Source organism: Pteronotus mesoamericanus, unplaced genomic scaffold (genome assembly GCF_021234165.1).
Source record: "Pteronotus mesoamericanus isolate MK-2021 breed Mesoamerican mustached bat unplaced genomic scaffold, CSHL_Meso_final contig_256, whole genome shotgun sequence".
NCBI lineage: Eukaryota > Metazoa > Chordata > Mammalia > Chiroptera > Mormoopidae > Pteronotus > Pteronotus mesoamericanus.
In genome coordinates this window covers 294,429-317,993 of record NW_026555108.1, presented here as the reverse complement: position 1 = coordinate 317,993, position 23,565 = coordinate 294,429, and the positions used below count along the sequence as shown (strand labels likewise).

At 40.7% G+C, this 23,565-nt stretch overlaps 1 protein-coding gene across 4 annotated transcripts in view; it reads left to right on the top strand.

Moving 5' to 3' along the window:
- ARHGEF9 (Cdc42 guanine nucleotide exchange factor 9) overlaps positions 1 to 23,565 on the top strand; it is a 222,926-nt gene that overhangs the window by 149,997 nt on the left and 49,364 nt on the right. For all 4 annotated transcript variants that reach the window (XM_054574240.1, XM_054574239.1, XM_054574238.1 and 1 more), the window contains one exon: positions 16,950 to 17,141. In XM_054574240.1, the coding sequence (XP_054430215.1) occupies positions 16,950 to 17,141 (192 nt within the window). The remainder of the gene's footprint in view (positions 1 to 16,949; positions 17,142 to 23,565) is intronic.

Here is a 23,565-nt window from a genome sequence, read left to right as displayed (position 1 = left end):
GAGAGGGTCTGGCATCTTGAGAGTCCTCCTTATAGTCACCTTGTTCTGCTTGTTAGATGGTCACCAGAGAAACCATACTCAGCAGCCTCCGGGTCTCCTTTTTGGTATTCAGAAGTGAGCTGCATCTGAAGAACCTTGATTTGGGATGCCTTGGCATTGAATGAGAGAACTGACATTTCCTTCTTTAGCTCTGGTTACAGAACAGACTTGATCTTTCAAGTAAACAGAGGGTAGTCATTTCTGGAGGACTTGAAGGCTGGTCGTGTAACTCTGGGATATGAGCCACGAGGCAAAGGATCTGAGGGCTCATGCCTCATATGCACTGTTCCTGTTAGAGATCCAGCCAGCGAGGGAGTCTGACACCTCCTGGTCTGAATACATATGGGTACCTTTGTCTTTCAGAAACATTTTCTCTTCTACCAAAGGATAAGGGTATAGGAAAAGTAGGCCAGGGCCTTAAGCAGGAAGGCAGACCCTACCAGTGAGGATGGTGACCTCAGATTCAGTGACACCTTAGTCACAAGCTGACTTTTGCTGGGTCGTTTCCCTTAGAGGAGCCAAGGGGTAGGCGAATGATGTTAAGAGGGCAGGAGAAGATAGGAATAGGGAGCTCTGGGCAGGGATTATTCGAGCTTTCTGAGGTTTAGTGACCCTTCTATATTGGAAATGCGCCATGTAGGCACATCAAAGATCAATTTGTGTGTATTGAGCAGGTGGCATTCTCTGTGGAGGGATGGGGAATGATTGGACTCCTGGGGATGGAGGAATGAAACATCTGTCACATTATCGCACAGGAATAGCACAGTGAATGTAGCAGAAACATTGATCTGGGAAGTCAACAGACTTGGACTGAAGAGCCAGCTCTGCTGCTGAGTATCTGGGGCATGTCAAGCAGGGACCCTTCCTATTCTGGGCCTCACTGTCTCGACTGACCACTGTCTCTTTATCACCAGAACCTCCATAGTTCTAGAAAGCTCAATTGAAGAGGCATTTCCCCAGGCTGGAATCCCATTCTCGTATTACTCTTATTAGCTAAACAGATATCATAATGCAGAAACCTGTTTTGTTATGATAACTCTTTTCATTACTTAGGGAGTTTGTTTAAACTTTTATGGATTACTTGACATGTTCTATCTTCCGAAAGCCTCTCACCACTAGCCCTTCCCATCCCCATTGCAGAGAGGGGATGAGGGTTCTCAGGTCCTCAAATGAGACAACCAATCTAGGATTCTGTAGCACGTTAGGAGTGCAGAGCGGAACCAAATCTCGAATTTAGCCCTGTGGTTGTTAGCTCAATGTTGTTTCCATGACACCACATTGCCTACTAGGACTTTCTGCTTTTTTTGAAGATGCTTGGAAACAGGAATTTTTTTCAAAAGCATAAATACCTTCCCTGTAATCTCACTTGTACTAATATATATCTTGCGAACCTTTTATTTGCCCCCATGCATCATAAAAGACAAGCCTGCAGCAGTGGTATATTATCAGCATATCATTTATATTAATGCCCTAGAAGTCTTTTTCTGTGACTTCTCATGAGCTTTTGCTTAAGGAAGGACATTCTGGCCTGAGTTTGTGTGTGACAACCAAAATACCTGAGTGTTTTTGATCCTTAAAATATTCTCTGGGCAGTCGTTGTTGATTCACACAGCTAGAAAATTGTAGGGCTTCGGGAGATTTTAGGTGTCATCTAGTTCAACCTTCTTATTAATGTTTGAACGCCTCCAGAATATTCTGGCCCCCCAAGTGGTCATCAAGTCTCTGCTTCTACAACTCCACTACCAGGTGGCTCCCTGCCTTTTCAGAGGTTGTGGCTCAGGGCAGTTGTGAGAGAGTTTGTCCTTATGTTGAACCAAAATCTGTCTTTCTGGAGCTTCTACTCATGGGAATAGTGTGCACGGCTAAGAGCATTAGCTGCAGATAGTCTTTCTGGATTAGAACCACAGCCTTCCCATTTATTAGCAGGAGAGCCATGGGCATGTCACTTGTACTTGCTGTACTTTCGGTGAGCTCATATGTCATTCGATGAGATAATAATACCTACCTCTTTAAAAGTTGTTGTGAGATCTAAAAAGAAATATGCAAAAAAGTACTGGTAGTTGATTCTGACTAATACTACTAATGATATTAGCAACACACTTTCAACGTTAAGAGTATAAGTGGTATACTTATTCCCTCTCTCTCCCAGGAATACACTGACCTCGTACTTTTTCCACAGTCTTTCAGAAGCTGGAAGCCTGACACGAGGTCTGCTAAGCCTCTCTTGTTCTCTGGGCCTCTGTGCCTTTATCCCGTCCTCTGCGTTAGCTTCTTGCTGCTCCTACATGTATATGGCCAGACTGAGGCCATTTGGGCATGGAAGGCTTCTGTTCCACCCTATTCAGCCACTTTTGTGATGATGTGAGCGGCTGCATGGGGACCTGGGCATGCCATGTGTTTATTAAGCCTCTCCTTTCACACTGACAGGCTCTCAAAACTAGTAAGAATGGCATTGCAGCTAGTGAGCCTGATGAATATGTAATTGGACAGTACACTTCCTTGGCTGCTCTAGCTTATACCACCAGGTATAAATACTGTTACTGGGGCTGTACATCAGTGGTTAGCCCTCCTTTATGAGCAAATAAATGGTGGAATGCTGTGCTATACATAGGAGCACAAAAAAGAATTGGAAAATGCTCTTTGTAAGATGTATTGGAGAAAGAGACATAATAATAGACCTGTAAATCCTACCCATTGGTCCAGATTTTTAGTTATTTTTATAATCTTATTAAGGTAGTGAGGTTATTGACATTGCAACTCAGGGGGGCTTGGGCACGAGGGCTGTGTACCAAATGGACTTACCCCACGTTCAGTTACATATTAGGTAATAATAGCTTACTCTTAAGGGCACATTTGAGACGGTCAGCAGTAGCTCTGAAATTGCCGAACAGTCAGATAAGCTTGAATCGAGGCCACGTCCTATAAGTTCACCTTCCCGTGTGGGTTGGGATAAGCTGAGAGCATGGAATGATTGAAGACCATTCTAACTACGCATGTTAGAGGAAAATCCAACCCAGTAAGTACAGTGCAGTGTCAATAGGCATCAGACAGAGGGTGGCATTGTTGCCGTGGCACGTGGTTGATATTAGTGGGTCCAACATCGAGTTGTCCCAATAAGCAGGTGACCAGGACTCCGGAGGCTGGCAGTGTGCAGTGAACCAATGGTGGTTTCCTCATCTGTAGAATAAAGGGCTTAATTGTAAATTCATTCATCCCAGAGAGGATCATCAAGTGGCTCCTGAAGAGGCACAGAAGTACTTTAGACTGGGAGCTCATCCTACAAAGACTGTCAGTAGATATAAGAACCTATACTGCAAGGGGTAAGCTCTGTGACCTTAGTCAAATGATTTCTCCTGACCAGGACTCAGTTATCTCCTCTAGAAGACGGAGTGGTTGGATCAGTTAAACTCCAAGAACCTTTCTAGCTCATGTTCTGTATTTTTTTCATTAAGGTAAAGTATATATGATATGAATTTTATCATTTCAGCCATTTTAAAGTATATAGCTCAATGCATTTATGATGTTGTGCAACCACCACCTCTGTCTACTTACAGGATTTTTTCATCACCCCCAAAAGGAACCTATACCCATTAACAGTCATTCCTCATTCCTTCCTCTCCCTAGCCCCTGGACTCCATAACATTTTGTACACAGGTCAGCAGGAGGAAGGTAGAAGATAATTAGGGAAAAGATGTGGTTCAGCTGAGGTCAGGAAGAGGCATATATATGTCTTGACTAGTCACAGAAGAATACCTCAGCCTGGATAGGGACTACAAGTGACTAGAAATATAAGACAGATATGAGAGAATCCTAAACAAGGGCTAGGCCAGATTTGGGTCACAGGTAGAGTTCTGCAGGAACAGATATTGAGTGATAGATACCCTGCTGGTATACTAGTAAATGGTATAGTCTAGACAAGATGACGGATCTGACTCCAAAGTCAGTATTTGGCCAGGTCATCATCCTGAAGTTGTTGTTCTGAATGTTTATCAAATATTGTGAGCTTTCTGGGAGATGAGGTCAGCTTAATTTCAGCCTTCTCCCTTAGTGTAACTTTCATCATGAAATCAGAGAGGGCAGGGCATTGTGCTTCCATATCTTGATAGGTTAACTAGAAGCATTCTCCTTCTTTTAGTCCAAATAGAAAACATATCAAAGGAAATGTAGAAAAAATGAATTTCTGAAAATCAGGCAGACTATTTATACATCTACGCATTGTTTGTTTGTTACCCTACAAAGAGCACAGGGCCTTGCACACACTAGTTACGGAATAATTCCTGGGTGATTTGATTTAATTTTATTCAGTTATTGCTTTTGTGACTACTTGACTAATATAAAACTAAAATCTCTCAATGTCTGAGTAGGAGATTGGCCCATGAAAACAAAAATAAAAGGAAAAGACTTAGGAGTGAATACTTAGAGTGGGCATCTAGTTTTTCTTGGAGGCATCTAGTTTTTGTTTTTTAGGGGGTAACAATTCTATTAAATATAGATTTTAAAAATGTTTTCAACTACGTTTTACGTTCAATATTATTCCATTAGTTTCACATGTACAGTAAGTGGTTAGAAATCATGTACTAGAAAAGATACTTGATATGATTTTAGTCTTCTTAAATTGGTTAAGACTTGTTCTGTGGCCTAATATTTGGTGCATCCTGAGTAATGTTTCATGAACCTTTGAGAAGAATGTGCATTCTGATGCTATTGGATGGAGTGTTCTGTTGATGTCTGTTAGATACATGTGGTGTAAAGTATATTTTAGATCCAGTACTTCCTTATTGATGTTCTGTCTGGGAGATCTATAAGTCATTGAAAGTGGGATGTTGAAGTCTGCTACTATTATTTCATTGTTTTTTCTCCTTACACAAAACATCTTATAGTTGTAACAGTCTCTTTTAAGCTATTAACAACTTAAGTTTGTCCACATACAAAGGCTCAACACTTTATCCCCATATACATTTTGTGTTTTTGATATCATACATTACATCTTTTTATATTGTGTATCCATTAACTAAATATTGTAGCTATAGTTGTTTTGATTATTTTGTTGTTTAGTCTGTGTACTAAACTTAATTGACTATATATTTACCTTTACCAGTGAGTTTTATACTTTTATATGACTGCATGTTGTTAGCAAGCATCCTTTCTTTTCTGCTTGAATAACCCCCTTTAGCATTCCTCATCAGACAGATATAGTGGCGATGAATTCCTTCATCTTTTGTTTGTCTTGGAATGTCTTTACCCCTCCTTCAATTGTATTTGATAATGTTACCAGCTAAAGTATTCTTGTTTGGCAGTATGTTTTCAGTAATTTGAATATATCATTCTACTTTCCTGGTATGCAAGTTTTCTGTGGAGAAATTCAGTGGTAGGCTTATTGCAGTATTCTTGTATATGACAAGCTTCTTTTTCTTTGCTGCTTTCGAGATTCTCTGTCTTTGATTTTTTTTTTTTTTTTTACTTTTTAATTATAATGTGTCTCAGTGAAATCTTTGGGTGGAACCTGATTTGGGACCTTTGACCTTTATGTTTCTGAATATCCATATCTTTCCCCATATTTGGGAGGTTTTCAGCCATTCTTTCTTTATATAAGCTTTCTGCCAGAAGCATTTGATTTCTTTTTTCTTCCTCATCTTGAACACTTTTATTGTCAAATTTTTAATATATGCCAATCTGGTGGCTATAAATATTATCTCATTATGTGATATCACTATATATTTTTATGTTTATCAACAAATTGGGCATATTGTTATATGTTTATAAGGCATTTATAAGTCCTTATTAGTGAAATATGTCTCAAGTTTTCGCTGTTGTTTTCCTAATGGGTTGTTAATTCTTCTTGCATTGTTTTTAAAGGCTTTCTTTACACATTTTGGAGACTAATCATTTGTGGAAACGTCTCCCAGTATATGGCTTGTCTTTTCACTTTATTTATGATATCTTTTTTGGAGAAATGTTCTTACTTAAAGGGGTTAAATTTATTAATTTCTTTCTTGTTTGGGTTTTTCTTTTGTTTAAGAAGTTACTCTGCTCTGAGACCATAAAGTCATTATTTTAAATTTTTTTGAAAGTGATTACAGTTCTGCTTTTAATAAGCATTTAATCCTTGGGAATTTATTATATATTGTGTGAGGAAGTGATCTGATTTTATTTTCTTCCATTTACTGAACACACTTTTATTTTCTCAGTAATTTGCAGTGCTACATCTTCCCTGAATCAGGTTGTCATATACATTTGAGTGTCTGGTACTTTCTAATTTGTTCCATTGGCTTATCTTCATTAGTATAATTTTATTGTATCTTTTTATGTCACTCCATTTTGATATTTTTAGGCATGTCTTGACTTTTTTGTTCTTTTATTTATTTGTATACATTTTATAATGAGCCTCTTAAGCTTTCCAAAATCTCTATTGAGATTTGGTTTAGATAAGTTTACTCACTAGATCAAGTTAAGGAGAACTGACGTTTTTATAATGTTGAGACTACCCAAAAGCATGGTTTTACTTTCTGTTTATTTTAGTCATAATATCTTTCAAAATACTTAATTATTTTCTTTGTAAAGAGATTATGTATATAATTTGTAGGTTTACTTTTAGGGATTATATATGATTTATGATTATCAATGATATCTCTGTAAAACTCATCTTTTTTCCTACCTTGTATTTGCTAATTTACAGAAATGCAGTTGAGCTTTATCTGTCGATTTGGCCTTTGTCAACTTTCCCAAAGGCATCTAGTTTTCTTGACTGGGAAGGAAACTATGTCATCTGTAGAAGGTTCCCCTGCACCCTATTCTACCCCCGCCCTGGCTTTATCTCACACTTTAGGAAGCCTTGTCATAGCCAAAGGACATAAACCTCTCTAGCACAGACTAAATCGCCCTTTGATGGGGGCTGTTTAGAGTCTGGCTGTCAAGGAAGTGGCATTTGGCATATGAGAGATTTGTGGAAATTCTGAGGGCAATTATAGTAGTGCCTCCAAAATCCCTTTCCTGGCCAAAGGGAACAGTTTTCCTCAGATTCCATGTTGCCTCGTAGTTCTAGGGACAGATAGCACCAACTTAGAGGATAATAATAATACCTAATACTTAATTTGGTTCTGCCAGGAACTGTTCTAAGGGTTTTACCATATTTAATCTTCACCGTAGACCCATGAGTTAGATTTATATTATTCTCTGTATTTTATAGACGAGGAAGTGAAGGATCAGAGTGGTCAAGTAACATATTCTACCTTACTCAACAGGGCAGTTATAGAGCCAGGATTTGAACCCAGGTTCCCAAGTATGTACCCTTCAATGCTGTCATAGATTGTCTCTCCTGATTTTGGCCTAAAAGAATCGAGAGCTTGCTTCAGTCATGACTGCCGCCTGTTCACTGTGAGGCACCACCCCCGCCCCGCTGTCTGGCCTTGTAGCTCTCATCTAGGCTGTGGGAACGGCAAAGCTTGCTTTGCAGGGCTGTTTGGAAACCTAAGTAAGTTTGTGGGAAGACACTGTTCTTGAACTAGGCTTTCAGGGAAACCAGGGACAATAGAAGAATAATAGAAAAGAGGAGGAAAGGCGTTCTCGGACAGAGGGTGGAGGGCAGACTTTAGAATGATAGAATAAGTAGGATGTGTTGGAATGACTGGAGAAAGTGACCCAACTGATGTCACGGGTCTGTGTTGGGGACGAGTGGAACTCGGTGGGCCAGGCCAGTTCTAACATGTTGACAGACAGCCATGAAGGCTGAGAAGAGTCTCCACACAGGTTTTGTCTTATCTTTTCCTTTTCTTCTTCTTCTTCTCTTTTTTTTTTGGGGGGGGGAGGGTTTCCACACAGGTTTTGTCTTATCTTTTCTTCTTCTTCTTTTTTTTTTTTTTTTGTCTGATGTGCAACCAAAACCTTCATTGCTCTGGTTGAAGCTCATTATTGTTCATTGTGTGGACGCTGAAAAAGAAAAACTATTTGTTATCAGCCTTCTTGTAATGATCTTTTCATGTAATTAGCGACAGTTATTAAATCGCTCTCCCTTGAGGGGCAAAAGAATGAATGCTATCTGTGCCTGACTGTACATGCCATGCTGGTTGGCTTGGAGCCAGGTAGGAATGCTAAATGCTTCTTTGCATGCAGGCTCAGGGATCTCTCAGCATACCTCATTCTCCTGGAAGCCAGGACTGAAGCTCCACAACAGAGGCGGGGGCGTGTCTGCCAGAAGCGGGAGCTATGCCTGCAGCAAACCAGGTTTCTTTTAGCTCCCACACCTACGTGTGCAGCCCTGCTTTGCCATTGCTTACCTGTAGTGTCTGACAAGGGCATTTTCATGACCTTTGTCATAGGAGAGTTCGTCTCCCCCATCCCCATTCCCTTGCCTGGGTTTTGCCCTTTGGCAGTGTTTGCTGAGTTTTTTGATTGGTGTCTTCATAAAACAGACATAGATTTGAGGGCTCTGCTCATGATCAGAGTTATCTGAAAAAGGAAAGTGCTGCCTTGGGAGATAGGGATCGCCTCGTCACTGACTGTGTTCAGGCAGATGGGCCGGGCAGTTGCTGGCAGCAGATCCTGTCAGGGGAGTTTATGTATTGATTAGGGGCAGGGGGTGGTGTGGACTGGCTGACTCTCCATTTCCTTTATCATGTTGATTTGATATGTCTGATATTTTGTTATTTAATGTGACTGGCAGTAACCCTTCACTTTCTCAGAGGATAGCTCACTTTTCATTTCTCTCTGGCTGTCTAGATGTGGCCTTTGAAAATATTGAGGTGACATTTAGACAATATTGCGCACATATTCTCTTCTCAGAAACGTCATGCCGCTAGAAGCAGGGGCTGGCTGGCTTTCTATTACACTGCTCGAGCCTTTAGTGAACTCTTCACAGGTGCTGTAGCATCATGCAGAGACCCGAGAGTCCTGCACAAGTAATGCCTCATTTTTATTACAAAATCATAAGCATGGGATTCTGTAACATGACAATAATCATACTCAAGCGCCCCCTATGACATGTTAGGTGACATGTTCACATTAAAACTATAAATTATTACATCCATATTACTACCCTACCAAACACACTCAAGCAGGCCCTAACTTCTGCCAGACGCTGTAATGTTATGTCACCTCTCCTTTAAGAACTAACTACTAATCCATTTGGGGAGAGGGACTGCTAAAGATGCTGAAGAGTGTGTATCAAGGGATGAGTAGGAATCAGCTTCACATATGGAACAATGAAGAGTCCACTGGAGTATGCACATAAATATTTAAATACATGGAAAAAGATCAGCAAGGATTACGCACAAAATGCATAACCAGAATTTTCTCAGGAGAGGTGGGAAATAACTAGGATGGGGAGTAGTCAAAGGGGTAGTTTCACCTTGTCTTGTAGACTGTTGTGACTTTTTATTATTGTAGAGATACAATGCGCATGCCCAAAGTCCACCATTTTAAAGTGTACAGTGGAGTGGCTTTTAGGATACTCATTGTGCAATCATCGGTTCTAGGAACTTTTACCATAAACATCTTTGCTGTAGACGTCTCTTCCACAGCATTTTTTGTCACAGACATCTTCACTGCATATCGAATTGGCCGTAAGGAAATCTAGCCGTAAAAGGGTAAAAATAACTGGTCGATAGCTTGGTGTTTTTGTTTGCTTTGTTTCATTTCTCCGTTGATGAATCAGACACCTTCGGTAGATTAAATAGATTTAAACTGGTTGTCAGTTTGGTTTCATTTCTTCACTGAAGTTCTCACTGTTACTGTTATTTTTATATTACGTATAATTTTAGCTAGCCCCTAGCTCTCACAGAAGCCTATACAGTGAAGAATAAACATGGTGATGGTGGCCTTGAAATAGTTACCATTTCTTCCAGATGACAAGGATTTGCCCCAAGAGTTGGTTTCTTATTTTGAAACACACCACATTGGGAGGAGAAAGAGAGGCCATAGGCCAATTTTGAGGGCACAGAGTTGAACCCATGTTTCCCATAGAATGTAGACAAGAGTGTAGGTACAATCCACAAACTAAAATCAGTTACTTGCGCAGTATTGCTATTAATATACACACATTTTTAAAAAAGATTTTATTTACTTATTTTTAGAGAGAGGGGAAGGGAGGGAGAGAAACATCAATGTGCGAGAGATACATCGATCGGTTGCTTCTCACGTGCCCCCAACTGGAGAACCTAGCCCACAACTCAGGCATGTGCCCTGACTGGGAATCCAAACGGTGACCATTCAGTTCGCAGGCCGGCACTCAGTCCACTGAGCCACACCAGCCAGGGTTATATGCACATTTAAATAAAGTTTTTAAGATTTAGTTATTCATTTTTAGGATTTCATTGTGTCCTTTTTCATGGCCCTCTTTTATTTGTCATGCTTTTATCTTTTTATGGCAAAAATCACCTTACTGCCAATTGGGTATACAGCCAATATTACTGGAAGCAAGAAATGCTTGCAGCAAGGATGTCTACAGCAGAGATGCTTAAGGTGTAAATACCAGACACGGCAACCACCACCACTGTCTAATTCCAGAATATTTCCATGACTCCCTCAGAATAACCCTGCAGCCATCAGCAGTAACTCCCCATTCCCTCCTCACCTCTGGCAACCGCTAATCTGCTCTCTGCCTTTAAGGATATGCCTGCTTTGGACATTTCATGTAAATCGTGTACAATACATGTGGCCTTTTGTGTGTCCGGCTTCCTTTACTTAGCATACTGATGTTGAGGCTCATTAGCATTTCATTCTTTTACATTGCTAAGTCATACTCAATTGTGTATATTATATATACTGCATTTTGGTTTACCCATTTATTCAGTTTTTAGATTGTTTTCACTTTTTGGTTTACTATGAATAATGATGCTATGAACAATTGTATACAAGTTTTTGTGTGAACATATGTCTTCAATTCTCTTGAGTATATACCTAGGAGTAGAATTGCTGGGTTTTATCTAACTATATGTTTGATGTTTTGAGAAGCTGCCAGAATGTTTTCCACAGTGGCTTCACTGTTTTCCTTTCCCACCCGCAGTGTCTGAGGGGTTCCAATTTCTCCACAGTATCATCCACATGTTACTGTTCTTTATTTTTTATTGTAGCTATCCTAATGTGTGTGAAGTGATATCTCATTGTGGTTTTGATTTGTATTCCCCTGATGGCTAATGGTGTAGAGAATCTTTTCATGTGCTTATTGGTCATTTATATATTTTCTTTAGATAAAGGTCTGTTCAGATACTTTCTCCAATTTCAAAGTCACTTTTTAAATGCCTTTTCTATCATTGACTTATATGTATTCTGGATACTAGGTCCTTATCAGAAATAGATATATGAATATTTTCTCCTAGTTTGTGGGTTGTTTCCTTTCCCAGTGGTGTCATTTACACATACAATTTTGATGAAGTCTAATTTATTTATTTTCTTTGTGTTGCTTGTGCTTTAGGTGTCATATGTAAAAGACAGTTGCCTTATCCAAGGTCACAAAATATTTGCTTCTGTGCTTTCTTCAAAGAGCTTTATAATTTTAGCTCTTAGACTTAAAAATGTCTTTGATCTATTTTGAGTTACTTTTCATATATAGTGTGAAGTATGGGTCCAAGTTCATTTTTTTTGCATGTGGATATACAGTTCTGTCAAAAAGACTGTACTCTCCTCCTCGAATTGTCTTGATACCTTTGAAAAATGTCAACTCAGCATAAATGTATGGTATATTTCTGGACTCTCATCTATTTCATTGATCTTTATATCCATTCTTAAGCTAATACTTATACTCCCTTGGTTGCTATAGGTTTGTAGTAAGTTTTAAAATCAGGTAATGTGAGTCCCCTAACTTTGTTCTTTTTCCAAATAATTTTGGTTATTCTGGCTCTCTCAAATTCTCAGAAGAAATTTAGAATCAGCTTGTCAATTTCAGCAAAGAAGCAAGCTGAGCATTTTGATAGGTATTCTGTTGAGTCTGGATCCATTTTTGGAGTATTACTATCTTAACAATATTAAATCTTCCAATCCATGAACATGAGATATCGTTCTATTTAGTTAGGTCTTCTTTTCTTTCTTTCAAAAATGTTTTCCAGTTTTCAATATATGAGTCTTGCATGTCTTTAGTTAGATGTATTTCTAGATTGTTCATCCTTATGCTATTTAAATGGGATTGTTTTCTTTTTAAAAAAATTAATTAAATTTATTGGGGTTATAGCAAACTAAAAAGCCTCTGCACAGCAAAAGAAACCATCATCCTAAACAAAAAGTCAAGCAAACTAATGGGAGAAGATATTTGCAAACATCAGCTCAAACAAGGGGTTAATATCCACATTATATAAAGAAGTCCTACACCTCAACATCATACAAACAATCCAGTTATAAAACATGGGCAGAGGACCTGAACAGACACTTCACCCAAGAGGACATACGAATGACCAACAGATAGATGCAAAGATGCTCAACTTCACTAGCTATTAGGGAAATGCCAATCAAAACAACAATGGGATTGTTTTAGTAATTTTATTTTCAGATTGACTGTAATGTCGAGAAGTACAATTGACTTTTTATATTGATCCTGTATCCCAAAACATCTCTGAACTAGTTTATTAATTATAACAGGGTTGTGTGTGTGTGGATTCCTAGGCTTTTATAGATACGATCATGTCATATGTGAATTATTTTTCTTTCTAATATGACTGCCCCTTTCCCACCAATTGCTCTGGCCAGAACTGTTAGTACAAATGTTGCATGGAAGTGATGTTTGTTCATGATTGTAGGATGAAAACATTTAGTCTTTTACCATTAAGTATGATTAACTATGGGTTTTTCATAAATTTCCATCATCAGTTTGAGAAACTTCTGTACTATTCCTAATTTCTTGAGTGTGTTTTTAACCGCAAAAGAGTATTGGGTTTTTGTCAAATGCTTTTTCTGTGTCTACTGAGATGGTCATGTTTTTTTAAACCTCTATTTCATTAATATGGTGTATTGGATTGACTGATTTTCATATATTGATCAAATCTTCCATTCCTGGGATTAATCCCTTCTGGTTGAGTGAATTTTTTTTAGTATGTTACTGGCTTTGGTTTGCAAGTATTTTGCTGAATATTTCTGCATTTCTGGTTTTTTGGAAGAGTTTGTGAAAGATTGATGGTAATTGTTCTTTAAATATTTGGTAGAATCCATTAGTGATGCCATCTGGGCCTGTTTTTCCTCCCCGCCCAGGTGGGCAGTTTTTGATTGCTAATCTGATCTCTTTATCTGTCATAGATCTATTCAGATTTTCTTCCTGAGTCAGTTTCTGTCTTACTAGGATTTTTTCCATTTCATCAGGTTATCTTTTGGCATATACTTGTTTATAGTGTTCCCTTTAACCCTTTTTATTTCTGTAGGGTTGGTAGTAATATTTCCTCTTTTATTCCTGATTTTAATAATTTGAGTTCTCCTTTTTATATTTTAACTTTCTACAAAACAAGTGTAATCAACTATGTAACTTTAAAAACAAAGAGAAAATGGAAGATACATACAGAATAAAAAGGCATATCAAAATTGAGATCTGGGTATGTTGCTAACTCTCTGTCAGTCATTTCTCCTTTATGGGCCATAGTTTCTTATCAGGAAATTGAGATATTTGTTCATACTTGTTAAAGTTGTTGAAAGCTCCTGGGCTATTTCCATGTTTAAGCATTTGGAACCTTTGAGGACAGACAGGAGTGGACCCGTTTGGAAGGAGTCCAGTATTCCTGAAGGGCACAGTAGAAGATAAGAAAGAAAATGCAGATTGAAGCCAGGTTACAGTAATGTTTGAATTCCAGGGTAAGAGATTTGGATTTAGCAACAGGCAGCTATTGAGAGTAGGCAGTCAAAATGCTAGTCAAAGAAATGTGTGTGGGGGAGGCATTGGAGCTGGGAGTCACCCAGGGAAATCACTTACGGAAGGGGGGCCGTGACAGGAAGGAATGGAAAAGGAAGAGACAAGGACCAGAGATCTTCTCTGATTTGGAAGATACTCCCTGAAACTGTGGGAGGAGGGAGTAGTCAGTTCTCTTGCTCACTCCCATGATTCTCAGAGTTAGTGATTAGGCACAAAATGGGTCCAAAATAGGCAGTTGTTAAATTGAATTGCATTAACCCAGCCTTGCTTAGAGCTGAGTGATGACTCAAGAAAATAAGTACTCGGAGAGGACTTCCAGGAAAGCCTGCCTACTTGCCAGCCTCTGGGCATTGTCTGTCTTCTTTCTGGTCATCCACAAGCCCATGTGTGCCAATGGCAGTGTCAATGTAAAACTCTTGTGAACAGGTACGTTAGCATCAGTTTGTTGGTGCGGGGGCTGACGTGGTACTCTGGGCTGATACTGTGCCCAGAGAAGATGAACTCATGGCCTCACCTGAGTCAATGCACTGTGACATGGGAGCAGACAGGGGCCTTCATCTGTGCACAGCGGGAAAACTCTCAAGAGCAAGGGGCCTGAGAGTTCATTCCAGAAAGTTACGGTCTTGGGCCCAGAAGGTCTTTTGTGGGCCCCTCAGCCTGGGGGCACAATAATTGGGCCTCACATGATACCTTTTTCCAGGCTAAAAACATTTCCCCTCCTATGTCAGCCCCACAGTGGGCAGAGATTTATGTCTGTTTTGTTGCTGCTGTATCTCCAGTATTTGGTGCATTCTAAGCCTCTCACGCAGATCTAATGAATGAATGGATGAACCGGCCATTCTTTTGGATTTGGGTAGCATGTTAACCCAAGTAATGGGGTTGTTGCAGTATAGTAGATAAAGGTGTTGTCTTCTCAGAAGCTCCTTATGAAGAGTCCTTCCATCCATGCCTTTAGTTCTTACCAGAAGGGGCTTCTCTCACAAATTCTGTGTAAGATATCTGTATCCACCTGGTTGTAGTTGTCTTCCTACCCTTTCACTGTTATTTGAAGTACAATTTGAACCTAAATTTGGTTCTGTCTTGACCTGACTGTCCACCCCACCCGACCACATCAGTATCCTCTGCTCTGTCCCACTGGAGGTGTTTCAAAGTGTCATCTCATTTCAGCCATCCAAAAGACAATGTTTCATCTCGGCTTGACTGTCTTAATCTCCGGAGAAGAAAAAAAATAGTTCTTATCACTTAAAGGTCTGCCTATTTTACCTTTTTCATAGCGGGGATTAGCTTGCTTTATGAGAAGCTGGGAAAAGCTAATAGATTATTAGAGGATGGGGTTTTTACTGCTACAAATAGACAGCATCATGTACATGATGTCTTTGCTTCAATGCCTTAGAATCACCCTTTTGAACAGATCTGTTCCTTGATTAATCATTCCTCACCATTGCCTATTGACTGTATTAAAGGACAGCTATTAGCATATCAGAGACACGAAGCTGACCTTTGCAAGCTGGAAAGAGATTTACAATAGATCATTTGCGGAGGGTGATAGCTTCTGGGTAGCAATACATTTATGCAAGTGTGGCTGTGTATGCAAAATGCATTGAAGTGGATCAAGCTCTGCTTGCTTAGGCCTGTGGAAAATAAGTAGACCATACGCGCGTGTCATCTCTAGGTTCACTGGGAGGTAGCCAGGCTTCCCAACTTCTGTGAGGCCATGGGAGAGGAGGATTCACAGAGTTGGGAAGTAACTACTGTCCCTGTAGCTTTGTCCCAAAGCCTCTGTCCCCTAAGACCACCCACCAACCTGCTTTTCTGGTGGCAGAAATACGAATATATTGAAATTGCCTGATCTTAGCTTCCTGAAGCAGGAATGTGGAAAAAATATGGGGGGTATGGGTGGGAAAGGTGAATGGTTGAATAACACTATAGAGACAACTGGCAAGCTCTTCGGCTAATTCCCCCAGCAGATTTGACCACTCCTTTTAAGGTGTTGCCCCTCCTTTTCCCCATGTCCCTGGTTTTCCTCCTTCCTCGGACTGGGATGACATGAGCTGTCATTCTGAGTTAAGTCATCCCAGATCAAGAGACATCTTACCCAGCCTCCCCAACAGAAGTGTTTTGCCTTCTGATTTGGAGTGGATAGTTTCAACTTCTACCTATTGTACCCCATTTTGATGAGTCTAATGTTTCTCAGCTTACCTTGTCCCAATTCCTTCTCTATTTATTTCCTGTCTCTCTTAGAGCCAAAGGCCAAAGGTGCTGGAACAGTAGTTAAGACCATAGGCTCTGGAGTCAGACTGCCTGGCTCCTATCCCAGTTCCTCTCCTTCCTACCTCTGTGACTTGGGATGAATTCCTTAACTTTTCTGAGGCTCAGTCTCATTCTCTGAAATGGTGATAATAATTGTACCTGCCCAGCAGAAGTGAATAATACCGTTCGTTGAAAAATCTTAGCATAGTGGCTGGTATATAGTAAGTGCTCGATAAACAGCCATTGCTGTTATGTGGTATGGGGACATTCTGTCATCTCCACTCCAACTTTGAAGAAGTACAGATCTTTGCAAATCCAAGGAATTTTACAGTCAAAGTTTAATGATTATTTTGTGCATCCTTTGATGGAAATCAACACCAAAGCCCCTGTTTTTGATAGGCCCAGTCTAGTATCTAACTTTGATCTCCATGCTCATAGATGTTGTGTTTAACAATAATCCAGCCATGGCACCTAATATGTACTTAATCCTTATTTTTTTTTTTGATCCATCTATGCTCCCTAGATTTGCCCCAGCATGAACGAGTTCTGCTTGCCATAACTCTTCTCTCCTCTGAAATCATCTTAGCTAAGAAAACTCTGAAGACAATTTAATCCCACCCTTCCCCATCCTTCATTTTACAGATGGGTCACCAGAAGCCTAGAGAGAATTGGACCCATTCCTAGGGACAGCAAGTCACCCTGGAGCCAGGCCCGGCATTCGGTTAACAGGGGCCTCTGGTTGAAGGCTCTCTGAATACCTGAAGAATTGACTTGGTCCTTTTTCTACTTGGCTGGAAACTTCTCAAAGAAGGAAGCTAATCCATTCTGCTTTCTTCCACAGCTCTGGGTGAACCAGGAGGATGGGGTAGAGGAAGGGCCCAGCGATGTGCAGAATGGGCACCTGGACCCCAACTCAGACTGCTTGTGTCTGGGCCGGCCACTGCAGAACCGGGACCAGATGCGGGCCAATGTCATCAATGAAATCATGAGCACTGAGCGTCATTATATCAAGCACCTCAAGGACATTTGCGAGGTAGGCCCAGCCATGGTAGTGCATGCGGGGGTACTTAGGGTGGAGTAGAGTGCACTTCCATGTAGAACCAACCACTCCCCTGGACCCTACCTGTGACAGTCCCAAGATCTTGGAAAGACCATATTGACAGGCCTCCTGGATTCTGTTTGTTAGAAACTGCTTCCTTGAGGCTTCCCAGTTTTTCGCACTGCATCTATTTCTCTTTCTGTTTCCCTCTCAATTATCTATCTATGTGTTTCTATGTCTAACTTTCATGTTTGTATTTTCTCTCTCTCTCCCTCTCCCCCTCCACCTCCCCCACTTTCCTTCCTTCCTCCCCTGAATCTCTACCCCTATATCCTCTTGGCTTCTGATCTGGTTATTGCCACCTCATGAAAGGGTCTGATCTTATTCTTTAAAGCAAAACACATCTCCCTCCAAGCCAGTGGTTCACAAACTTGAATGTGTATCGAGTCTATGGGAGCTTCTTAAACATGTGGATCCCAGCCCCCTTCCACCCTGCCCCCAACCCCGAAATTGTGAATTCTCAGTCTGCGCATCTCTATGTTTAACAAGCATCCTCCGTGATACTTACGCTGCTGGTATATCTCCTGCACTTGGAGAACACTTGTTTTGGTTTGAGGAAAGGAAGGCTTAGGGGGAGAAATGTGTAAGAACTGAAGGTTGGGTGCACAAGTCTCGGCTCCTTCAATATGCCTCTCTGCCCTCACCAGGACCTGTGGTTCCACATCCCCTAACTCCATCCCTTCCATCGCTCTGACCTAAGTGTGGATGAGAACCCTCGTCCTCACTCAGCAGAAACTCAGCAGAAACAAGTTAGGATTTACAAAGGACATTTTACTTAAACAGTATGGGAAAGCCAATGGGAAACAGAGTAAAGGATCTCTCTCTCTCTCTCTCTCTCTCTCTCTCACACACACACACACACACACACATACATACACAGATACACATACATATACACACACTGTAGCATTCTGCTTGAACTAGCAAAAACTCTACTTTTAATATTTTTATCTCCTTCCTTCCAAATGAGGGAGTCCTGCCCCACTTTCTGCCCCCCCCATCTCTATTGAGTGGGACCAGGGCCCAGTTAGGGCCCAGTTAACTCTAACACTTTTCTGAAGTTCTTGGTTATTGAGAGAACTGCTGCCCAATGCAACTTCCTGCAGTGATGAAAATGTTTTCTAAATATCCTCACTCTCCAATATAGTAGCTACTAGTCAGTTATCTGTGACTGTTGAGCACTTAAGATGTGACAAGTATGACTGAAAAATGGAATTTTAAATTTTAATTTAAATAACCACATGTGACTAATGGCAGCCACATTGGGCAGTGCATCTCTGGAATGATCAAAGCCAAGGACTGTGGGGCCTAACTTTCTTCACCTCGACTTATTTTCTTGCCTTCCCAGAGGGGTCAAGGTTGTCTTCCCCTCTTCATGGGGGCAATTGGAAGGAACAAGGGCTCTGGGGACACGGAGTGCTGGCTTTCACATGCTAACTTAGTCACTAATGAACTTTGCGGCCTTGAACGTTCCCCTTAACTCCCCTGACCTTTGGTTTTCTGATTTGTTCAGTGAGCTTCATTCCACTAACCTCTTAAGTTTATTGACACAATTAAGTAAACACATTGTAAGTATTTGAGAAAAGGTAGTTTTCCTTTTCTTCCCCTCCCCTTTTATTTATTCACCCATCCACCCATGCCTCTTATCTTTTTCTCTTCCTCCTACATTCACACAAATGGCCAATATATTTTTTTAATTAGCCTCGAGGTGTTTAGGCGTAGACCACCATTCATCTGAATCACTGGGGAGCTTGTTAGAAATGCAGAATCTTTAGCTCCACTCCAGACCTACTGAGTCCCAATCTGCATTTTAACAAGGTTCCCATTTGACTTGCAATGCACATTAAAATTTGAGTAGTGCTGTTGTAAAAGGATAGCCATCTGATAATATCACAGGGTTTGTGATACAATTAAGTCCAGTCTGTTCTTTGCCTGGCAGTTGAGGGATGCTTTCAAGACCCTAAGCAGGTCATATTATTCATCTGCTCAAAACCCTCTGATGGCTCACCATATCTCCCCGAGTAAAAGCCAAAGTTCTTACGGTTACTTACATATCCTTGCATGATCAATCACTCCTTACCTCCGTGACTTCATCTCCTGCTCCTTTTCTACATCTTCCAACTATTCCAGTCACACTGGTCTCTTGCCATTCCTAAAATATGCCTCGCATGCTCCCCCCACAGCATTTGCACTGGCTTTCTCTTCTGCCTGGAGCACTCCTCCCTCAAAGTCTCCATGGCCTCATTCCTCACCTCCTTCAAGTCTTCACTCAGATATTGCCTTCTCCTGGAGACCTTTGCTGGCCGTTCTATTTACAGTTGTAGGCTTGCACTGCGTCTCCCCCTTCCTTGCACTTATTGCTGCCTAACATATATTTTGCTTTTATGTTTTATTTATTGTCCTTCTCCCCTACTCAAATGTAAATTCCATGGTGGGTGGGGTGTTTTTACCTATTGATTTACTCATGTATCCTCAGCATGTAGCACAGTGCCTGGCGCATGGTAGTTCCCAATAAATATTGTTGAAAGTCACAATTAAAGTGTTTTAGCAAAGTGCATTCACGTTTTATGCCATTAGATTTTTTTAGACAGGACAAAGGTTGTTGTTATTATTCTCATTTTCTAGATCTGAGATATATAATTACTTTCCCAGGGTTTTCAGGCACTGACCCAGTAGGAGTCCTTTAGTCTTAGAAGGAGCTTCTGTTCCAAACTCCCAATCATATTGGCTTCTTTCTACAGGGCATGGGGTAAGGACAGCAATGGAAGTATTTGTCTCCAGAAGAGCGTAGGCTCAATCTAGCTAACCCATGCAAAGCTTTTGTTGACAATCTGCCAGTTTGGTATTTTGTAATCATTCTTGGTGCTAAAGTTAGGAGGTTAAGTGGGAAATATTTGTTTGTCCTACTGTGCAACCACAGGTGTCAAAGGAAGTTCTTAAAGTTTTAAAAATGTTTTAAGTTACAATTTACATTCAAGTTTATTTTTTATTAGTTTCAGGTGTGCAGCCTAGTGGCCAGACAATCATATACTTTATAAAGTGCTTCCCCTGATATTTCCAGTACCCATCTGACGCCATACATAGCTTTTACAATATTATTGACTGTATTCTCTATACTGTACTTTACATCCCCATGACTATTTTGTGACTACTAGTCTTTACTTCTCAATCCCTTTACCTCTTTCACCCATCCCCTCTACCCTGTCCCCTGTGGCAACCATAAGTCTGTTCTGTATGTCTACAATCCTATTTTTGTTTTGTTCATTTATTTTGTTCTTTAGATTCCACATGAATGAAGTCATACGGTACTTGTCTTTCTCTGACTGACTTATTTCACTTAGCGTCATACTCTATAGATCCCTCCATGCTGTCACAAAAGGAAACTGTAACGACAGCAACAGAAGGTTGGAGAAAGTTGTGTTTATCTGGGCCAGAAGACAGTATGTTAGCCCAGCATGTGTCACCTCTAAACCTGAAACTGTAAGGAAAAATATGGTTTATCAGAGAGAACACTAGACTCAGAATTGGGAGTTCCGGGTTCAGGTCTCAGCTTATCCCTGACAGGTAGAGGAACCTCAGGTGACTCTTTTCCATCCTGGGCCTTATTCCCCAGCATGAAAATGAGGGGATTGGAAGAGTTGCTCTTTAAGTGCTGTCTGGATTTTACTTTCTCTGATTCTGTATGATCTAGATATGCCCTCACTAGAGAAAGCTCTGGTGGCGATCCAGGTTATTTGAGCATTTCCTGCCATTTCCTCCTTGGTACACATGGAGGCACATCTTACTCAGGCATGAATGTGTTAATGTCTACCCTTTCTATAGGTTCAGGGAGATCTCCAAACACTTCCGACCCTTGTGCTGTTGAAGGAGAAATGAGGGACACCACATTCAGTATAGTAAAAAGCCACTATCTATTAGAGAATGTGTGCGCGCGCGCGCGCACACACACACACACACACTCTCTCTCTCTCTCTCTCTCTCTCTCTCTCTCACTCTCTCCTGGGAGCAGAAAGCACTTTACAAACATTTAAGTTACAATGCCCTTGGGTGACAAATGTGAAAGTAGGAAATGAAGTCAGAGTCATTCAGTGAGGCCCGTAAGAGAAAAGATCTTTTTTAAATGAGTTCTCTGCAGAAGACAACATTATTCTTTGTAAATCCAGGCAGTGGGATAAAAGAGCCTTGGCCTAGTTCTAGATCACCTTGGTGATATTACCTGTTGTAACCTTCCAACTCTTATCAGGGAAATGGAGGTACAGGGCAAGCGAAGCTAAAGGTGCCTTATGAAGTTGCCTCATCTACCTCTCTTGAGGAAGATAATCTCAGTCATTCCAAGCCTGTGAAGTAAATACTGTGCTCAGATTCCTCCAGAGAAGCTGGAGGAGCTTGCCTCAGTCATTCATATCACTGTCTCATACCTTCACCGTCAAGAAATTCCTCCTTAAGACCTAATTGAGTTTATCACGCTGTAGCTTCAAGTAATTCCCACCTGATATGTTTAAGCCTGGGGTTTTCAAATCTATTAACCATTTGGGTTTTCCCTTCTGTGAACTGCCTCTCTCAATACTTTCCAATTGTCTTTACATCTTGGTGTAAATAGAAAATAGAAAATGATAATGCATTGTGCCAAATGGTAATATTTGTATGGCATCCTAAGGTAAAGAGATTTGGCAGCTTGTCAGCCTGAAGGGACAAGCCCAGGGGTTCTGGCTGCCCTCGGCCCTACCTCTCTGCACCACCTGGACACTCCAGGCCCTGTTACGATCCTTTGCCCATTTTCCTGGAGTTCGTCATATTTTCCTGCTGATTTAAAGGAGTTTGTTACATATTCCCGATATTAATCTGTTATCACTTTCCATGTGGCAAATATCTTTCTTCCTGACATTCTCTAGGTTTTTTAAGTGGTTTCATTTAATTTGAAGAAAGGATTTCCTGACTCAAAATGGCAAAGAAGAAAAGACAGCCACCAGTTTAAACGTTCTGCTTCCAGTTTACCTTTTGTCATCATTAGCATGAGAAGATCTAGGCCTTTTGTAGTTATTCACCATATGTTTATTGAGCAGTAACTACATGCCAGGTACTGTGTTAAACTCTGGGAGTGTAGCTGCGAACAAGGCAACCATAGCCATCATTCCCTACTTTTTTCTTAAATCTATTTTCAAGATGTTTATCAGGTCTCCTGTCAGGCATCAGGCTTCCAGGCCAAACGATATATGAAATCTCTAGAAAGTCAGAGCTAAATAGGGCCCTGGAAATACTTTCTGATATATATGATATATGGAAATTTAACATATGGTGATGGAGACACTGAGGTCCAGACTTGTGAGGGCCTATCCCTAACGTGTTTTCCAAACCTAGATGATGCAGAGGTTTTTTGTTCACTTTTTTTTGCCCTGAGACGTTTGGGACCTTCCCTGGAGATCATGGCTGTGTTTTGTATTCCATATCAAGATACTAATTTTAGCTTATTGCACTAGATCTCTGCTTCTAGATCAATCCTTGTGAGTTTTAGAACAAAGTGAAATAAATAGGCAGCCTTCCTTGAGTTTCTTTCTTTTTTTTTAAAGAAAAGATTTTATTTATTTATTTTTAGAGAAGGGAATGGAGGGAGATAGAGGAGAGAAACATCAATGTGTGGCTACCTCTCATGTGGTTGCCTCTCGAGCGCCCCCTACTGGGGACGTGGCCTGCAACCCAGGCATGTGAATTACTCAATTAGTTTATGAATATGAGTTTTTTTCATATTATTGGATATGAATGAATGCAGGCCATCCTGAACATGTCACTCAATGAGGGCAGTGGCCATTAGTTAACACAGGCACACACTATTATCCTGCAAGCTGTCAAAAGACGATAATTAATGGCTGAAGTGGAGTGTAGGGAAGAGATAAGGGAAGTGAGATTTAGTAGAGGTTGGTAAAGGGCATTGAGGCTGTGTTAGGGGAAACAAAGTGGAGGTAGAGACAGGGTCAGAAGTGGTAGGTCAGTCAGTACAGTGCTCTGCATTAGGGACTCCACACTTAAGAAAAGTGTTCTAAAACTTGCATTTTGGCTTTTAGATGAAAGCAAGTGACCATAGTTCATTCTCACCAAGAACATTTTCATGCGCTGATGATTGCTCATGCGGATGGTGGCCATTTGTTAAAAATCTACATCAGTAGGTTCAAAGTGAAAAGCTGGTGCTTTTTTTTTTTTCTTTTTTGGCCATGACTTACGGTGTGGCCTGAAGTTGGCTGTGTTATCTTAGTGCTCTCTTATTAGACTCAGAATCTCTTGCATCGATTCTTCTCCTTCATCAGTGGCTAGCTGGATTAAATTGTCTGTTTATTCACAAACGTGCCCTGAATGCTTACTCTGC